The sequence below is a fragment of the Arvicanthis niloticus genome, chromosome 6 (assembly GCF_011762505.2).
Source record: "Arvicanthis niloticus isolate mArvNil1 chromosome 6, mArvNil1.pat.X, whole genome shotgun sequence".
NCBI classification, from domain to species: domain Eukaryota; kingdom Metazoa; phylum Chordata; class Mammalia; order Rodentia; family Muridae; genus Arvicanthis; species Arvicanthis niloticus.
The window spans coordinates 31,532,861-31,553,689 of record NC_047663.1 but is presented as its reverse complement, the minus strand read 5'-3'; the positions used below and the strand labels follow the sequence as shown (position 1 = coordinate 31,553,689).

The 20,829-nt window shown below is 38.5% G+C and overlaps 1 protein-coding gene across 7 annotated transcripts in view; it reads right to left on the bottom strand.

The window, feature by feature from the left end:
* The window catches only part of Stxbp4 (syntaxin binding protein 4), a 155,870-nt gene that overhangs the window by 124,163 nt on the left and 10,878 nt on the right, over positions 1–20,829 (bottom strand). For 5 of the 7 annotated variants that reach the window (XM_076936025.1, XM_076936029.1, XM_076936026.1 and 2 more), the window contains exons 2-7: positions 15,281–15,350; positions 14,744–14,871; positions 13,243–13,342; positions 12,649–12,781; positions 1,241–1,347; positions 863–1,079 (exon numbers count right to left, since the gene is read on the bottom strand). In XM_076936025.1, the coding sequence (XP_076792140.1) occupies positions 863–1,079; positions 1,241–1,347; positions 12,649–12,781; positions 13,243–13,342; positions 14,744–14,783 (597 nt within the window). In that variant the 5' untranslated portion in view covers positions 14,784–14,871; positions 15,281–15,350. The remainder of the gene's footprint in view (positions 1–862; positions 1,080–1,240; positions 1,348–12,648; positions 12,782–13,242; positions 13,343–14,743; positions 14,872–15,280; positions 15,351–20,829) is intronic. The other 2 variants (XM_034507119.2, XM_076936027.1) reach the window with 1 other exon arrangement.

Below are 20,829 nucleotides of genomic sequence, written 5' to 3'. Positions count from 1 at the left end.
ACAAACTCGATGCTCGTGTTAACATAAATAGAATGGTTAAAAAGATCAAAGCAATATTCCAAAAAATATGAAGTTCCTAATATTCACTATATTCATCTTCAAAGAAAGCATTTCAGAGTTGAAAGTAACAATGCTTTTAGCTCTACCATGTTTCAGGATAACAGAACAGAAGGCCATGCCCCTTGCCTTATAAAAGAACCAGTCCAAGAGCTGACAGAAAACAATCTCTCTGATCACAATCTACCTTGAACAGAAGTTACCCTTAAGGAACTTATCCTATTGAAAGAAAGTCTACCTGCTTCTTGTTTTTTTATTTCTAGCACAGATTTTAAGAATTTAGACTCTAGTTTAAAATTGTGAGGTAGCAGTTTAAAGCAAATACATTACTTTGGATATAATAAAGTCTTAATTTTTTTTTTTTTTTTTTTTTGGAATTAAGTAAGGTGAACTAGTTCATAGGACATACATGAGAGGGTGAGACTATCCAGAGACAGGATGGTCAGGATAAGTCTCAGTACAAGAGGAAGACCCTAAGGATTGAACGCACACAGGCACATAAACATGAGTACCTAGCTTTTATTAGTCAGAAACAGATAGCTGGAGAATTAATGATATCTAGTTGTATCTTTATGGTACCATGTAGTTATATGTTGATGTTTTCTAAGTTTTTAAAGAAAAGGTACATTACTTGAAAACCTGTTTTACATAATAAAAATCTAAAAAGGAAAAGTCTTTCAAGGAGATACTAACTTATTAATATAATAAGCATTGTTAATGAAATTACAATTCTATATTGACTTAACCAACACAGACAATGTAAGAGATTTATGGACTGAATATATAAACCAGAATTTAAGATTACCTGCATTGTTTTACAAGAAGGTAAAATGGAGCCCTGAGTCTTGGGAGTGGATGAAGTCTTTGGAATTAGTGTTTCAGGGGGAGAGGAAAGAAGATCAAATGTTGAGATTTGAGGTCCATAGTCTTCTGACACTTGTGGGGATGGACAGCAAATATTTCCTGGCTGGCCACAGCAAGGTTTTTGTCTGATAAATGCTATCTCCCAAGTAGATTCCGACCTACGATTTAAAGAGATTACTTCGTGGATATTCCACAAATGCAGTCAAGTAAATTCAAAGACAGCGTTTCTAGTAGAGTGAAAGCCTTTAATGTGTCCTAATCACTACCTTTAGGTATATATGCTCAATGACTCGTCCTGTCACGTGCATGGAACTGTTACCTTAACTTGGCTCTAGTAATTATGTTTTTTGCTTCTTCAAATGATACGCCAATCATAGATTCCTTGTTTATTGTGACAAGCTGATCTCCTGGCTTCAAACGTCCATCCTAAAAACAAAAGCCAAACAGAAAATTGCAATAATAATAAAGCAGTTTTAATAAAAGTAACACAATAAAAGCAACTAATCTTGTAAATAGTGTCATAAACAGAGTGAAAAAAAAATTAGAAAATCCAAATAGCAAAATGTTCTATTCAGGCCTGGTTAAGTATTATACATAAATAAAATTGTGTGGTTTATGCATGTAGTGAATAAATCCTCATTGCTAATGAATCTGCCTACTGTAGGGGACTGGCCTGTACACAAACGGGCACTTGTTTCCAAAGCTCAGCTCGATGAGCCTGATAAGACTGACTAGGAGAAAGCAAGCCAAGCACTCACTGCATACTGAATATTTCAGAATAGGAGACTCATCGATTCTAGTGAATGAAAATTCTGCGTCTTTCCTCCTACCAAACTGTTTAATGCAAAGACACATGCATACACATGCATGCATGCACATGCATACACATACATGTGCACATACACATGCAGACTCATACAAACATGCACACACAGTCACACACAGAAAACGTACACACATGTACAAACATTCACACTGGCTTTTTAAAAACAATGTTAAGGAACCTAATTGCATTGGTTTTATCCAAATCTTAGTTAGTAATCAAAGATCCGCTTTACGAGAGCTGTTAGCCCGTCCTGTGGCCAAGCCAACTAGGCTGTGCACATGGCATCATCTGTCATGTGCGTATGTCACGCTGATAACCACCAGTTTTAACTGGCTGTCGTTGTTAAGCCCTGGTCCTGTGCATAACTCTCCCAAGTACACAAGACATGGCATAATCAATTATAGGATTGAATGTGGTTGTTGGGTCAGTATCTCAGTCACTTTTTTTTTTTTTTTTTCAAATGAAAAGGAAAGTTCTGGTTTTGTACAGATTTAGTACGAAGCCAGAAAATATTATTGCCAATATACAAAAAAAAAAAAAAAAAGGATCTTCTTTTCAGAGTTCTTCAAGGTTCTGTGTACTAAAAGGTTAGGTACTCCACTTGGCATAATTGGAAGCAGTTGAGATTTTTAGAGGTTGGGTGAGTGGAGGGCACTAGAAGCACCGGGAACATACCTAAAAGAGGGCCAGTCAAACAAGGACTGAAACAAATAAAAGTGTGAATCTACACAGATCGTCTGTTGACTAACTCAGGTGTTCTGGCATAGAGAGAAGGCTGACTAACACATAAGGTTTAAAAAGCTTACTTTTTTACTTTGATCTTATTGAAATAATCTCTACAAATTCAAGAAAACTGACTTAAAATCGAACGTGTGTCAGTAGAGTGCTCAGCCACAATGGGGCATCTGCACCACCCTCCTCCTGTAGGGCTCAGGAACACTGCTGAAGGTGAGGTAGAAGGACTGCACAAGCCAGGGCTCCGGAGACCTGCAGTAGAGCAGTGTATCTATTGAGACTGACAGGACCACACACTCATACATGCACAGAAGCTGTGGCTGTCTGCACAAGACCTGGAAATGATCAAGCCAGTCGACATTCCAGCACGAGCCCCTCACCCTTAACTGAAGAGCGACTGGCTATTGATGGCTTCTGAGGAGTGACAGTTTTGTTTAAGCATGTGGCCACAGGGTAGGTTGACCAAGCTCCGTTGGCTGGCCCCACACCTATGGGCAGCACAAATTGGAGTCCATGTGTTACTACAAAAGGCAAGGGGCAAGAATCTGGCAGTGTGTGGAGGTGAGGAACATCGAGAAGGTGTTTAAGAGAAGAGTGGGAGTGATTATGACGCCTAAATAAATTGTATTTGAATCTCAATAGTAAAACTATTACAGTAAAAACTTTTATCTACTAAAATACATGCTTTGTGTAATCAATCTTTGGTCTGAATTGGATTCCTCATAAAAATAGTGATTTCTGGCCATTTTATTATAAATAATTATTTTTGATAAAAGTTATATAGTATTATGTCTCCTACTTAATAATGAATACATAGGGAAGCTAAAAGTAAGAGATTCATCAGAAGATTGTAGGGGCTAGTGGATGGCGCAACATTTGTTACCATGCCTGGCAACTTAAATGCAATGCTTGGAACCCATCTGGGGAGACTAGAGAAGGAACTCCTGTGAGTTGTCCTTTGACCTCTGTGTATACACCACATGTAAGTAACGGTAGAAAACAGACTTTATAGGAGCACAGTGCACATACTGTGTAGTCTGTTCCAGTCTCGGGACATAATGATTCAGTAATTCTTAAATGCAAACAATTAAATACAAAAAAAAATTAAATAAAAAAAGGCAACAAATTAAAAATAAAAGTTGTAACACTAATTTGGGTTCTTTTGTAAATATGCAGTTAAAGATAACTACAAGGTCAAACAACATAATTCAAAACAGTTCCAGTCCTAAGTCATTTTTCCCTACATCTGATAAGTATATGGGGGAAAATACATAGTAATAATGACTGGAGGCAAGACGAACATGATGCATCACACACACCCCTTCTTGCACGTTCAATAAAAAAGAGCAAATTTTCCAAGATCTTGTGTTGCCTGGGCCCAGCTCATTGAGTTCCTTTGTGTTTCATGAAAAACAACCATATCAAGACTATGCCAGACACTTGGTATATAGTCTGTAATATGCTAGACTTCAGTTTTTAAAAACCTCTTCTGTGAAAGCTACAGAAAAATAAGCAAAATCTACAGTTTACTCAGGGGGAGCAGATATGCTAGTGAAAATTAACTGTTAACCTGACGCAACCTAGAAACTCCTAAAAAATCTTAATTGTGTAATTATCTGTACCAAGTTTCTTTGTAGGCATATCTATGAGGAACTGTGCTGATTGTTACTTCATGTACTGGGGCCCAGCTTGTTGTAGACAGTACCATACCCTTATAAGATGACCTAGGCTACATAAGGCAGCCAAAGAATGAACCAGAGAATGGGTCAGCAAGCAGACCTATTCAGTTATTCTTGCCTCTAGGTTCCTGCCCTGACGTCCATCAGTGAAGGACTGTTACCTGGAACTGTAAGCAAAATAAGCCCTTTCATCTCCTACTTGCTTTTGGTCACAGTCGTTTATCAGTACAATGGTGGGTAATGAGTGAAAGAATGTAGAAAGTTTCAAGAGTGCCGGAAGTTCCTATTTATTAAGTCATTCTAGACAGCTTTATCTGTGTTCTTTCAGTTACATTTCACAAGTTAGATGCATTCCAATATCCTTTCACACATATGAAGCACACTATAAAAAAGAAAGCAATTTCTCTATTGCTCAACATAAAGACAAAAGCTACTACAGTGAACCCCACTCTGGCATCTATAAAATCCTACCCTAGAATCTATATTATAAAATTAGCATTGCAAGTAAGCCTTAAACACAAAATTGTTAGTCTTATTCTAAAAATAAATAGATAATGTCATCGTTAATCTTAGCTTTAAAAAATTTAGACTGAAAAAATAATTATTAGTAACAGTTTATGAATTCTTGAATTGCTTTTTCTAGATCTTGGAAATATGACATGGAAATTTTGATAGGTATTACACTAAAATCTATAGACTAATTTTGGCATTATAGCCATTTTCATGGTATTAATTCTTCCAATTCAGAAGAATAAAAGGTCTTTTCATCATTTATGGTCTTCTTTGATTTCCATTTTCAAATGCCTTGAAGTTTTCATTGTAGAAGTCTTGAACTTCTCTAGATAAATTCCTAGCTACTGTACGTGTATAACTATATTACATATATATGTGTGTGTGTATGTGCTTGACATAATATATGTATAATAGTATACACATATACATATACAATATACATATATTGTTTGGCATTGCATATGTGTATATATATATATATATATATATATATATATATATATACTTATATATAAACATATAAACATATATTAAAGTAATATGAATATTTTTCCTAATTTCTTCTTCTGAGAAAGTTTACTACTGGCAAATATGAAAGCTACTATTCTTAATATTTTGAGTCCTCAATTACTAAGTGTTTATTAGAGCTCACGGGTTTTCTAGGAGATTCTATAGGGTATTTTAAATCAAAAATGATGTCATCTGCAAATAATGACAGCACTAATTTTCCTTTATTATTTTATCCCTTTGTGTCTTTCTCTAACTGTTAGAGCTAAGTTTTTGAGCACAATATGAATATGGAAGAAGAGAGTGTCTCATTCCTGATTGTAGAGGAAAGGCTCAGTTTGTCTCCATCTACTGTAGTGTTGGTGTAGGTTTGTTGGATAAAACATAGCCTTTACTGTTTTCAGGTATACTGAGTCTATTCCTAGTGTCTACAGAACTTTCATCCTTAAGGCATGTTAAACTTTGTCAAATTCCTTTCAACATCAGTAGTAATATTCTGTGACTTTGTATATATGTTCATTTATATGCTCTGCTACATTTATTGATTTGCATATGTTAAGCCACTCTTTGTAATTCCATGACCAAGCCCAATAGGTCAAGATGCGTGATTTTCTTTATACGTTCCTGAATTTTTCCACCTTTGTTCATCTGAAAAAAATGGTCTATACTTTTCCTTTTTTGTGGTGTTGTTACTGGAAATAAAGTATAGTTTCATTAAATTTCCTTGAAAGGGACATTTGGTACGGATGGCCACAGGTCAGATGGCAACTATATTGCATATGCATAGGAGCATTGTGGCAGGGGACTGACAGGGAAGAGCATAGAGGTTAGTTAGCATTCGGGTCAATTTAACTTTGAATACAAGTTCTGCAAATACTAGCTAGATCTTTAAGAAGTATGAAAAAAAGGGGGGATGGAAGAGCATGTCCTGTCACCAGGAACCAGGAAATAAGCTAAAAACATCTGGAGCTAATTCCTGTTCATGGTTCTTACAGAAAGCACTGCCAAAATAGAGAAAAAGGCTAAAAAGTCCAGATGGGTAAAAGAGCTTACTTAGGCTAACCCGAAACCTCCTGTGTTCTCCTCCCAAGCTGCACAGGGTCCATGACCTTATTTTACCTGTTGTGTTAAAGGAATATCTTGCAGAAGGATTGAGGGGAGGAAAAAAGCCTCCTCTCAGGTTTCTGGTATTTATACATATTTGTACTTTTGAACATGAACTTACAATAGTTAGTGCTTTTCTTTGCCTCTTAGAATAAGATAGTAGCTGATTATATGAATTTCTAAATGCATTTAAAAGTCAAGCATGTGAATGAAAACAAAGCCATTTTTTTTAAAAGTCCTGCATCCTAAAAGGGTGAATTCTGCCCCAGCTGGATTGCTATGTAATCTATGTGCAGATATGACGTAAGGGAATGCCGAAGCCTCTCCCACTCACAGGTTATGGAGCAGCTGTCCCACATGGCCAGTGAAATGCCATGCATGTCTACACGTTGCACTTCAGTCTGAACTCTCTCATTTGACAGAGAGGTACATGTTGAACTAATAATTTGCTGGCCACTTAAGTTCTTCTGTTGTAAACTGCCATTGCTGTTCATTTCAATTACGACTATTTTATAAAGTTTTAAATAACATTATTGTATTATCAGAAACAATCTACTGAGTCTGATCCTAACAGAACTAACTCATAACTTAGAAAGGAAGTGCTTCTTCTGAGAGTCTTTGGAGTGCTTTCCCAATCTACAAATTAGATGTAGGCTTCTTTTAACCCTGGATACTAGTGTAAACATAATAAAATGGCTTAATGTCTATGAGACTCTATTTATTTTCTTGGTGAAAAAGTTGGTAAATGTATCCAGCAACACAAGCTTATTGTAAGAATCAAAGAATGTAGGTCAAGCACATTTAAGGCGATAAGTAAGGTAAGGTGAAGCAGTCTTACCTTTGCCTGGAGCCATTTTTAAGAAAAGTTCAGTTAGATTGCTCTTGAAATGGAGAATCTTGGATGGAGCCCACTGCTAGGAACAGTTGACACTCCTTAGCTTTCCAAGCCTGTTAGAAACTAACTGCAACCCACCTTTCCCTAGCCTCATCACACACCTTCCATCGTAGCATATGACTCCTCAACCTCTTCAGAGGCTGTTCTGCAAACCAGCTAATGTTTCAGTGATTTTACACATGGTCACTCATCAATGCTAGCATCTACCCCCATTTCTCTACAGAAATAAACCTCATACCCAGTCAGGCTCAAATGCTATCTTTGCTGAACAAATACATGTTTATATCCCTGTATTAGAGCACTGACTCTCTACTGTCCTTACTCACACTCATTCTACCCCTTTCAAGACCGGAACATCTTAATACAGCTAACTCTCAGACTAGTCACTCGTTCGTTCCCATGGTTGGCTAGATCAGGGCATCATGACTTGCGCACTGCAAAAAATATCCTAACTCAGTAATAAATTAATAAGGTCCAGGAAATAGCTCTGGGAAATCAGCATGGCTATATCATAATGGGAACAATGGCAACAAAGAAGAGAGTGACACTGCAAAGTGAACTGTCTTGGCTACTGCTCCCTCAGCACGCACCAATGGGACTGGTTTCTATCTCCCAAGCCTTGCCCTCTGATGTATCCAAATGCTTTAGTCACAGCTCAGCAATGTGCTCACCATATGCTCAAAGCAGCTCTCATCTGAAAGTGAAATATGGCCTTCCGCAGTTTGTGACCATTATTAACTGTGGGAACTTATGTCAGTGAAACCTTTGTCTTTACTTACAAGCTTGACCAAAAAAACCTTCAATTTATCCAATCTAAAATGACAAATAACTGTATGAGATTATTTTTCTTTATGTAGAGAGGAAGAATACTGCCAAGGAGACCATGGCATTGCTTGGGAGGGTCATTCCAATTTCAGAGCTAGGAGAGGAATATACTCTTACAGGCAAGCAGGCAGAGTAAATAGCTACATATGCATGTTATATACAGAGCCTATCTATGTATTTTAAACATGTCTTAAAGAACAACCATATGAAATGTGCAATGCTACTTCAAATTAACAGAGAAGCTTTCTTCTTTATGTTGTTATCAATGAAAGAAAAAGATCATTCAAACAATTTAAAATGTTATCCATGCTCTGATACACAGGGCCAAGGAGGAGGTGCACCTTGGTCTGTAGGGAAGTTGGTGGCAGTGGATGGTAAGCAGACAGAAATGTGACAGAATGACCATGGCAAACATTCATTAATCGTATCTGAGTGAATCATACTAAGGGAATTCTGATGAAGAAATCAGATGGAGTCCTTGCCATCAAGAGGTATAGTGACCAGTGGGTTAGCTGAGCTAAAGCAATCAGAGACAGATGCAACACTACAAACTGAGCCATGCGATACGAAGCCCAGGAACAAGAACTAGCCACACACACGGGAACAACAAAACCTGGCCTTATCTGCACTTGCACTGAAGGACAGGAAACAAGTCCTCTGCCAACTGCTCGATAAACTGATATCTGGAACAGTAGAATGGGAAGGAGGCGCTGTTCCCTGCATAATGAAACAATATACCTAGACCAAGATAAGGAAGGAATGGGTCTTTAAGAAAGAGAGGGAAGACAAGTTTGTAAGGGTAGAGATGGAGAAAAAGAAGAGCTGAAGGCAGAAGGCAGTCTACACAGGGGCTTATAGGTTACGAATAATATTACGGTAGTTTGGTGGGAGAGGAAACAGGCAAGGTGCATTAAGAGCAGATAACGCTACTGAGAGTACCAATAAAAGCCAACGGCAGCCTAAAGACAGAGTCTAGAGAGATGGCTCAGTCAAAAAACCACCTGCTCTGCAAGCAGGAGAACCCTAGTGTAGACTGCCATCACACACATAATAAAGTGCATGCAATTCAAGTACTGGAAAGGCAGAGATTGGCAGATCCTTAGAGCCAATGGACTCTAGCCAGGCTAGCCTAATCAGTCAGACCTAGGAGCAGTAAGAGACCTTGTCTCAAAAATTAAGGGAGAGAGTGACAAATAAAGATGCTTGACATTAACCTCTGGCCTCCATCATTTTCACATACTTGTACCTGTACCAGCAAACATACACACATGTACATACACCAGACAGACAGACAGACAGACAGACAGACAGACACACACACACACACACACACACACACACACACACACACACACACAGTGGGGGACTGACTGACTGATTGATGGGTTTAAGAGATAGTAAAATGGTGAGCAGTGTATACTAAGGCAAATAGGATATAGTTTTTAATGATATGGGAAGAAGGAAATGATTGAGAAACAGCTTTGAACAGCTATTGAAAAGAGGCTGTTGTTTGGGAAGAAACAAGAGGAAGGTGTAAGGTTAAGTATCACAGATTGTGCCTCAGAAAGGTTGCTTCTAAGATACCTCCAGGAGAACTAAGTGGAGATTTGCACCAGGAAGTTAGAAAGGTAAGAAGATCAAGGGAGTGCTGAGGTGAACAAGAGGCTTAGGATGTTCCGTGAGGACTCTAGACTGCCAGAGACTAGCTAATGGGGTAGAGAGGGCTTTCAGATTCTCACCTCTCCTTATTCAGAACCTGGTGAATCTGTTCTCAGTGTACGGCTACCTGTAGCCCTTAGAGCTAACAAGAATTCTGCTAGACCTGATGTCCTCTTCTGAAATCCATAGGTACTGGTACTATATACATTTGGTAAACACATAGACAATCAGGTACAAACACACACACACACACACACACACACAGCGAGAGAGAGAGAGAGAGAGAGAGAGAGAGAGAGAGAGAGAGAGAGAGAGAGGAGAGTTTTAATAAATTATAGCCAAGTTAAAGAACACATGAAATTTTGAAAATATCTATCTATCTATCTATCTATCTATCTATCTATCTATCTACCATCTATCTATCTACCTACTATCTATCTATCTATCTACCTACCTACTATCTATCTATCTATCTACCATCTATCTATCTACCTACTATCTATCTATCTATCTACCTACCTACTATCTATCTATCTATCTACCATCTATCTATCTATCTATCTATCTACCATCTATCTATCTATCTATCTACCTACTATCTATCTATCTATCTATCTATCTATCTATCTATCTATCTATCTTTATTTTGAGCCTTGTTCTCAAGATAAAAGACTACCAAGTGTGGGTGAATGCTGAAAACAGAATCAAGGTCCCTGGAAGCATATTATTATCAAAAGAAGTTGCAGTAAAATTGCATTTGTTTTGTGTTTACTCAGCATTCCATCTTAAGGAATATTAAAATAAATGTAAGGAGCCAAGAATTACTTATTCTTGTACACTTTTTTCTAATTGGTTTTCTTTTTTTGCACATGACCTGAACATTAATAACTCCACACTGCTCTCTAGTGGTAAATGAAGAAAACAGTCCATCAGAACGGTTTTGGTTTTTTTTTTTTTTTGTTTGTTTGTTTTGTTTTGCCTTTTAGTACACCTCAACTAACAAGAAAAGATATATATCATAGTGTTTTTAATCTGCTATGGTTTACTGCAGTTAAAGAGCCATTTAAAATTACTACTTTTAATTTATTAGTTTAATTTTAAATATTTTTGGAAATAAAAAGCATAAATTGTTCCTTGTTTTAAACACATAGTATTTCCTAGGCGCCTTGAACTATTCCTGAACCCTACCCCAAGTATCTCAATCAGCAAGGCATGGTGGCCTGTGCCTTCAACAAGAACATCTGGAGGCTGAGTTAGGAGGATCGACGTGAGTTGGGAGGCCAGTGTGGGTGACAGAGAGTTCCAGGTACACTAGGACTAAAACATAAAGTCTCTGTCTCAAACACGTAAGCAAGCAAGCAAACAAACAACTTAAACTATACTAAATGCCCAATGTCTTGCACTCTCCCTGCCCACAGCTCTAAACTTTAAAAATGAAGTGAGAGTGAGCCTCTCACTTCTTACCAAAAGGATTGTTGGGAGGGGCTTCAATTTGTTTATCTTGAACATTAAACTGTCATTTGGCTAATAATTTAATTTGAATAGCTAAAATGTACATATATCATTGTATACCTTACACCAGTAATAACTTAGAACTTAAAAAGTATATTGGAGAGATGTTGAATGTCTATTATTGTGAAGAAACACCCAAAAGCAATGTGTGGAGGGAAGGGCTTATTCACTTAAACTTCCAGGTACAGTCCATCACTGAGCACAGTGGAGGGAGGAACTCAAGCAGAGACGGAATTGGAGGCAGGAGCTGATGCTGAAGCCACTGAAGAGTGCTTCTAAGTAGCTTGCTCCTTACAGCTTGCTCAGCTTGCTTTCTCATTGAACCTGGGATCACCAGCCCAAGGGTGTGCTTACCCACAATGGGTCATACCTTCATATATCAAACAGTAATTAAGAAAATACCTTAGCTTTCCTACAGCCTGATCTTACAAGGACAATTTCTCATTTGCCTTTTTCTACGCTCAGATTATTATATTGTTTGTGTCAAGTGGACACAGAATGAGCCTACACAGATGCCTCGTGAGATGAACAAACCTGAAACAGCTCAGTCATTATCATGATTTTGGTGAAAGTCACTTTTTTTTTTCCATAGGGAGGAAATGAAAATCCAACTGAAAAGACAAATTGTTTTCAAGTGTCTGCAGTGAGAGATGGGCAAAAGTGGGATTGTTCATTTAACATCCAACCTCCAAGGAACAATGATAAGAATAAGCTTGTAAGATCCTTTATCATGATATTTAGGTTGATAGAAATAAAACTGCAAAGAGATGATAACACCAATAGCATAGCCTGTTTATTAACTAAATTGTTGGAGTTTTGTTTAAAATTTGGTGCTGAGTAAACTTTGGTACACCAGATAAAGAACTGGGTGCTCTGTCATATTCTTTCTATACCAAGGATGAGACTAAGGACCAAAGGCTAGATACTTCTGCTGTTAATTCTGGATCTAGTTTCTCATGCAGATGCTGAATCTAGTTTCTTATAGACAAATAATGTCCATTAGCAAGTCAGTGAGAATTACTGCAAATCAGGAAATGAGACAGTTTAGTTTGCTGCTTTCTTCTTTCTTTTCTTTTCCTTTTTTTTTTTTTTTTTTTTTTTGCATTTAATGGCTAAACTGATACAGCTCAAAGTCAGGTAACCAACTTGATCCTAACTCAGCAGGCACATTGGCAACATGTCTGTAGATATACCTTCTTTGAGCTCTGCTTCAGAGATGAGTTCAACAGCATGTAACTAAGCAATGTGTGACCTTTAGTTAGAGTCTGACATATTTATTATTTGCATACTTGGAGAATTAATTTTTAGGGCAAACATCCTTGAGGGTAAAGATCCCCTTATATCTTTCACTGAGGACATTAAACTTATATAAAAATTTTACTGATGAAGAAAAAACAAATCTTGGCACTGGTGGGATTTTGTCATTATTGGCTTTTTGGAGGATGGGATGGGGCATGCAGAGTTACGTTTACCTTGTAACAGTCGCCTCCAGGAATGACTTCCTGAATATACACCAACGGTCCTTCATTCCTGTTAATTCCACCTAGGATCTTCAGACCAAGACCTGTTTCCTTAGTAACTGTAATCACCCGAAAGGCAGGATCCCTAGGACGAAATATGTTAGCACTAATAGGTTAGACTAGAGATCTGTATATGGCGTTTTTTTATAAGCTATTTATTAAATAAAATTGTCAGACTTAGATAACCCAATAGTTGATGTCTACTCTCAAGGACACTTGAAGCATCTCACAGAAGTGAAATGAATTCTTTACCAGTGTTTTCAACCCTTCATAAACAATCAGTGACAGCAGCAATGCTTACGTCTTAGGGGTAAAGACAGGTTAATGTGGCTTAGTTGAATTCAGGGATGCAGATAAGTGATGAGATTTATTGGATTTCAGTTGTTTAGAAGATTAGAGTGGAGGCCCTAAAACCAATGTGTTAACATACAGATAAGCAACTTCATGGTTGTAGGTAGTTAAAGCAAAAGGAATCTACTCCCATGTGAATCTCAAAAGTCATCCTTTTAATTTATGAAGGGTATTTTATTGTTAAAAAACACTTACTCTAGCTGTAATTTCTGGCACACGAGAGAAGTGCCATCAAGAAGGAACTCTTGGGATAATTCTATAAATGGTAGGTCACCAAGCTGTATTTTTGAGCATGCTGGTTGAACAAAACTTAAGCAAAGTTAGAATGATTCTTGGCTGCATGTATCCACATTGTTGACTGAGACCTCTGCTAAGAGATATAAACATAAAATGCTAATAAATTAATATTTATATAATCCTCTATTCTAGTTGTTCACACACACATACACACACACACTTTCGTTTTCGGCTATTCTGGAATGTGAAATCATACATACATAAATACATGTCTATATATATTTCTGTATATGCACATATATATGCATTTTCTTAGGCAAAAAGGAGAACCAAAAAAGACCTAAGAATAACAATGATTATCTACAGAAGACTGAGGGTGCAGGAAAGGACAAGAATTAGAGGAGACCTTCCCTGATAGAACCTTGCAAAACATATGCTAATATATGTTTAGAAAACATTTACCAGTTTCTCTGGTTGCTACCTACATGCTAATTGGTAGGGGCCTTTCTAAAAGTCATCATTATCTTTATTACTTGAATTTGGACTTTATTAAATTACTTTGGTCCACAGGATACCAGCAAAATCAAATGTGAGGAATACAGATATTCACAAAACATTTATGCTGCCTGCTAGGAGCCATTCTGCTACTGTGTGACAAGGCTCAGGTTAGCCTTCTGAAGGATGAAAGACCTGGTAGAAAGTGAATTCAGCTGCCTGGCCTTCTGAGCTGAGGTGTCATACACTGTTATGACAACTATTGCCAACCAGAATTTCTCAGTGAACCCACAGAAGTATAAGAAAAATAAAGTCTTACTCTTTTAAGACATTTGGGGATAATTAGTCAGAAAAAGCTAATCCTATATAAATTCAAAAAAATTACACCAAATTTTTCAAAGAACCACAATATGTACAAGGAATTTTAAAGAGAACACAGGGATTGCTCTGTATACTGATTTACAACATATTATGGTTTGGAGGTGTCCCTCAAAGACCTCAGTGTTAAAAGGCTTGGCTACTAGCCTGGAGTGCTACTGAGAAGAGACTGGTGGTATCTAAAGAGGCAGGGCCTAGTTCCAGGGCACCAGATCACTACGGCGATGGTTCTGAAAGGGACCCTGAGACTTGCTTCTTGGGCATTATGCAGTGAAGAGACCACTCAACACATGATGCTGCCATGTCTCCACATCTCAAAGTAAAAAGTGTAGGTGCACTCAAACCCTGAAAACTGAGCCGAGTCTCTCATGTTTCAAAAGTGATTGTCTCAGGTGTTGTTATCACAGGTATGGAAGTCTCACTAGGCCTTCTCAAAGCCCCAAGAATGCAATGTAGTACTTGACTCTTTCACTCAGTATTACTACTTCCCTAGGCCATGCAGCTTCAAGACAAAATGAAGCCTAAACTGAGTGTTCACTAATAGTGTGCACACTTCAAAGCATATTAAATTACCCTTAAAAATTACCTTTCAAGTGGGCTGGATGACCATGCAGAAGAGGTATCATTATTCATGGTTCCAACACAGTTGCCTTGGACTTAACAGCTATGTAAATGAAGAACTTGGAGAGTCTAAATATTCTTTTCTTCCTCAGACTGGAATTACAGAAAATAATTGTTCAAGTCCTAGAACATTCCAGTGCAGTATTGTCACATAAAGACATTATATATACTCGGCAATAAACAAAATATGCCCACATATTAATATTGATGCACTTCATTTATCACGGGCTATGATAGTCTAGATATTGATGATAACATCTAAAGCATCAAGACAGCTCCCCACACAGGTAGATGAGCCTGTCCCTACATCACTATGAATAGTGAAATCCGTGCTCTTTAGGACAAGTAAAGAATACAGCAGTGATTATAACTTATACAAGCTAAATAAGCTTTAAAAATGTAAAAGACCAGAAAGTGTCTCCTGTAGCTCAAGGCTATGGAGCTTACAGTCAGAAAAATAATTACACAATACACGTAAAGAAAGCAGAAATTCCTGTCTCACCAGCTCCCCACAGGGTGTTCCTGCAGATTCTGGATGGCTCCAGCGCATACTACTCCACTTCACGGGTTTCCTAGGAAAAGGAAAAAGACACAGTTTTAATGTCTCTGTAACACCTCAGTGAGTAATACAGAGTTGCTTAATTATAACAACCTGCATTCAAGTGGAGCTTTAATACCTGTGAGTGAGAAATAGGAACGAGGCTGCAGAACATCCCTTTAGTACCACGAAGGCCTACTCTATGTAATCCTATAGCTCTCACACAAGTGTACTTCTGGGCAGGAGAGAAGACACATTCTAAGGGAAAAGTATCATTTTTTAACAGAAATGCAGGTGATTCTCAATTGTTTTTAACAGTGATGAAGGTATACTTGGCTGAAAATGGCCACTATTTTAAAGCTGAAAACCACATCTGGATCATTATGTACAGCCCTCTTACTGAAGAACTGAGCAAGGAGGTTTAAAGGCGCAGTGGTTGCTTCCTCAGCTGGAACTTGGGCTGTGGAGTCTATGGCAGAGACTTGGCATTCATTACTCTTGTCTCCAGTCAATGTTTTCAGGTTTCTCTAAGTCTCAGCTTCATTGATACAAAGGCCCCTTAATAGTCATGATGTTTCCATCACACGTAGTAGAAACTTACCAAATTGCTCCTTTTACCTTACGCTTGCTGTAAATCAGAGTCAGAGAACTAAATCCAGGGGGCTTAGCCTACCTTTCCCCAAACCATTGTACACAGGAGAATAAAAACCTCTTCTCTACATAAACTGAAGAACCCTGGACAAAGAACAATCTTCAGGTAGCTTAGCCAAGTTATACTCCCTGAGTGTTAACAACATAGCTCAACATAGCTCGACAGCCCTGCAGTCACAAGCAAGTAGAACAGTGGAGGTACTCCTGTCACAAAGGGCCAAAGAAATGATGCCACCATGTCACTGCACTGTCATCAGCAGAACACCAACAGTTACTCAGTACGACCCCTAAGGAAAGGAGAGGTGATGATTTGAAGGAAGAACTTTGATCAACAAGGACTCTGAGTCTAGAGCCACTGCAGTCATAAAGTTCAATTCTAAGATGAACTCTTTAGACTGCTTTAATATTGCATGCATGGGGCGGTCTAAGACCTCCGGAGAGGATCTTCAGATATAAAATAAGAGTAGCTATTGACTCCATGTGTCACAGATTGTGTAAAACATTTCAGATGCATTTACTTTATTTTACATCATGGAAAATGTAATAGATCCAGGTTAAAGAATCAAGTTCAAATGACAGTGTTGCCATGTGCTAGTGGCATGGCCTCAGAAGACAACTAGCCTCTTGCCATGATAGGAATAATGTAAGAATAGCAATACCTAATCCAAAGGGTGATATGAGAAAGGATGGGAGGAAAGAGGGAAGGAAGGAAGGAAGGAAGGAAGGAGGGAGGGAGGGAGGGAGGGAGGGAGGGAGGGAGGAAGGAAAGAAGGAAGGAAGGAAGGAAGGAAGGAAGGAAGGAAGGAAGGAAGGATAGTGAGGGAGTGAGTGAAAAGAAAAAAGAAAACCCAAGCCCTTTCTTACTTCCCCTGGTTACTAAAGTGACCAAGAGCCCCATCTAGTGGTGGGTTTTCCTGACAGGACATTAAATCTTCCTGGAACTCATGCAAATGAAGCTTGTGTTGGTGCTACACATAGTGCCAAAATTGGCATTTTTAAAGAAATCTCATCTCAAAGGATTAAAATTTAAGTGCCCAAATTATTTCACTCCTCTAAACATTCACAGCAGTGCACTACGTGGGTACAGATGAACAAGAAGGAGAAACTAGCCTCGATGCCAGCATGTGTGACTGTGCTCACAGTGGCATACACAGGGGCTGAGGGAGTGTGGAGGAATCATGCCTAGTCCAGAATTTGGAATTATCATCAAACATAAGTAGAGTCAGGGACCACTGTATATTTTCTCCTCCAGGAGCCCCACAAGGCTAACAATGTTAGTTTCATTTCACATAACTGTTTCAGAAAAGCTTCATGACTTATTATGACCAACTCTTGTCATATGCATTTGATTAGCTTATTCAGTCATATACTAAATCTATTTAAATTATATAGGCTTTATAATATGTTCCTACATCTGGTAAAACCAGCTCTCTCTTGTTATTATATTTAGCCAACTTTTCCTAGCTGTTTTGGATTTTATATGTACGTATTAACTTCAAAGTTTCCTTAATTAAAAGGACAAAGCAATAGTATTTATTGGAAAATCATTCTAAACTTGTAAATTAAGAAGGTATTACTAATTGTTTTTATAATGTTATTTTTAGTCAAAGAAGTTGGCTGATCTTTTGTACTTCCTAGAGGATTTTAAAGTTATCTTCATATCAATCTTATACATTTATAAGTTAATTTTTAAATTTTTCTTTCTTTCATTAATGCCTTTTAAAGATCTATGTGATGGACCAAGCATGAGGGCCTGACTTCCATCCCTGGCACCCATATAAAAAGCAAAGTGCACTTGTAACCTCAGTGCTGGGTAGCCTGAGAAAGAAGCATCACAGGAGTATCACAGGGGCATCACAGGAGCATCATAGGAGCTCACTGAACCATCACTGAAGCATCATAGGAGCTCACTGAAACATCACTGGAGCATTACTGAAGCATCACTGAAGCATCACTGGAGCTCACTGGAGCATTACTGGAGCATCACAGAAGCATCACTGGAGCTCACTGGAGAATCACTGAAGCATCACTGGTGCTCACTAGAACATCACTGGAGCTCACTGGAGCATCACTGGAGCTCACTGGAGAATCACAGGAGCTCACTGGAACATCACTGGAGCTCACAGGCCAGCAAGTACAGCAAATCTGTGAGTTCCAGTTTTACTGAGAGATCTAGTCTCAAAAACAAAGTGTAGAGTAATAGAAGAAACCTGATGGCAACTTCAAAGCCCTGGCCCTCGCACCATATCCATGCACATACTCATGGATACTCACCTATGCATTTACATACACATGAGCACACTAACAGGCAAATACACACTCACTTTGTAAACGATAAAAGGTATAACTATAACTTATAAAAGGTATAACTTTGACACTTTGTAAATGACAAAAGGTATAACTACAGTATCTTCTTGAAAATAGTTTCTCTATGACTCCAAGTTCTATAAATGATTAGGTATCTTCAATGTAAAAAGTTCCTAGTGAGCCAACTAATGGCAACACAAGTATACACAAACACACACACCCCTTTCCATTGTAGATTGCACATCTGCAATATATTGATTTATATACAAGTGCATTGTAATACCTCAGCACACACAGGCATACAAACTCTCCTTATAACCCATTAGAATTTTTCTGCTGTCATTGCAAAGATTAAAATAATACATCTTGAATACTCATAAGAGCTTTGTAACCAAAGCCCAATTCCCACCCTTCTTTGACAGTGTGCTTCTATATTAATGTCAAAGCACTTCACAAGCTGTGAGGTCAAGAAACTCCAATGCCTTTCTAACAGTTTGCCCTCAGTACAAAGATCACTAGAAGGAAAAGGAAGGACAAAGTATGAAACCAGTCAAGGAGAGATTTGTTGGTTTAATAGCAAGACTTTGAAATCTAATAATGATTATCACAATAACTTCATAAGCTTCCGAGAAAGCTTTTTTATCAGAGACTTCTGGCTATTTAATAGGTCTCTGAAGATACATGTCTATTCCAATTGACACACTGGGGATTGTTAGTTCACACTGAGTGTAAGGGTTCATCTTGAGTGAAACTGCTCAATGAGGCTCTTCCTAAAGGAGAGTACTGTTCCTATTTTCAAGGGTATAGGGGAGTAATGCTACTGGGGATAGGGGATTCTCATGCTATATAAAGTAACTAGTTTTCAGTAAAGCAGTATGGTGAAACAGGGCACAACATGCCTTGCTCAAAAAAAGATTTATATGCAAGTGTGTCTTAACACCTAACTAGTTAACTAGTTATATATAGCTAACTACTGGCTAACTAGTCATATATATCTAAAGAATAAAAGGGTACCTATGGGTTATAAAATAGCCTTTGAAGTAAAAACTTAACACATTAGTAAGTGACTATAAACAATAAAGGAGGGTGTTAACTGAGCACTCTGCTGCATCCCTGAGATACCAGCACAGGGAGGCTGAGGAAAGAGGAGGCTCATGAATCTGAATCCAGGGAGACCCTGTTTCAACAACAACAAAATCCAAAACAGAAAAAAAGGGAAAAAAGGAAGTGTCTTAATTTGTGTTTCCATTGCTATAAAGAGACACCATGACCAAGGCAACTCTTACAATAAACAACATGTAATTGGGGCTTACTTACAGGTTCTGAGGCTCAGTCAATTATCCTTGGCAGTCTTCCAGGCAGGCATGGTGCTGGAGGAACTAAGAGTTCTACATCTTTTTTTTTTTCCCTTTTTAAAAATTGTATATTTTATTTACATTTCAGATGTTATCTCCTTACCCCATTTGGCCCCCACCCAGGAACCCCCTATCCCATCCCCCCGCCTCCTGCACATCTATGAGGATGTGCCCCCAACTACCTGCCCACTCCCACATCCCCACCCTCAAATTCCCCCACACTGGGGCATCCAGCCTTTACTGGACCAAGGACCTCCTCTCCCACCTATGCCCAACAATGCCATCCTCCTCCACATATACAGCTGGAGCCATGGGTCCCTCCCTATGTACTGGTGGTTTAGACCCTGGGAGCTCTGGTTAGTTGTTATTGTTGCTCTCCCCATGGGGCTGCAAACCCTTTCAGCTCCTTCAGTCTTCTCTCTCACTCCTCCATTGTGAACCCATGATCAGTTCAATGGTTAGCTCTGAGCTTCTGTCTCTAAATATGTCAGGCTCTGGCAGACCTCTAAGGAGACAACTGTATAAGGCTCCTGTCAGCATGCACTTCCTGGCATCCACATCAGAATCTACCTTTGGTAACTGCACATAGGATGGATACCCAGGTAGAAGAGTCTCCAGACGGCCCCTCCTTCAGTTTCTGTCCCATACTTTGTCTCCATATTTGCTTCCAGGAGTATTTTGTCACTCCTTCTAAGAAGGACCGAAGCACCCACACTTTGGTCTTCCTTCTTTAATGAGCTTCATGTGGTCTGTGAGATGCATCTTGGGTATTGCGAGCTTCTGAGCTAATATCTAATTATCAGTGAGTGAATACCATGTGTGTTCTTTTGTGACTGGGTTACCTCACTCAGGGTGATATTTTCTAGTTCCATCCATTTACCTAAGAATTTCTCGAATTCATTGTTTTTAATAGCTGAGTAATATTCCATTGTGTAAATGTACCACATTTTCTGTATCCATTCTTCTGTTGAAAGACATCTGGGTTCTTTCCAGCTTCTGGCCATTATAAATAAGGCTTCTATGAACATAGTGGAGCATATGTATTTGTTATAGCTTGGAGCATCTTCTGGGTATATGCCCAGGAGTGGATAGCTGGGTCCTCAGGTAATGCTATATCCAATGTTTTGAGAAACTGCCAGACTGATTTCCAGAGTGGTTGTACCAGCTTGCAATTTCACTAACAATGGAGGAGTGTTCTTC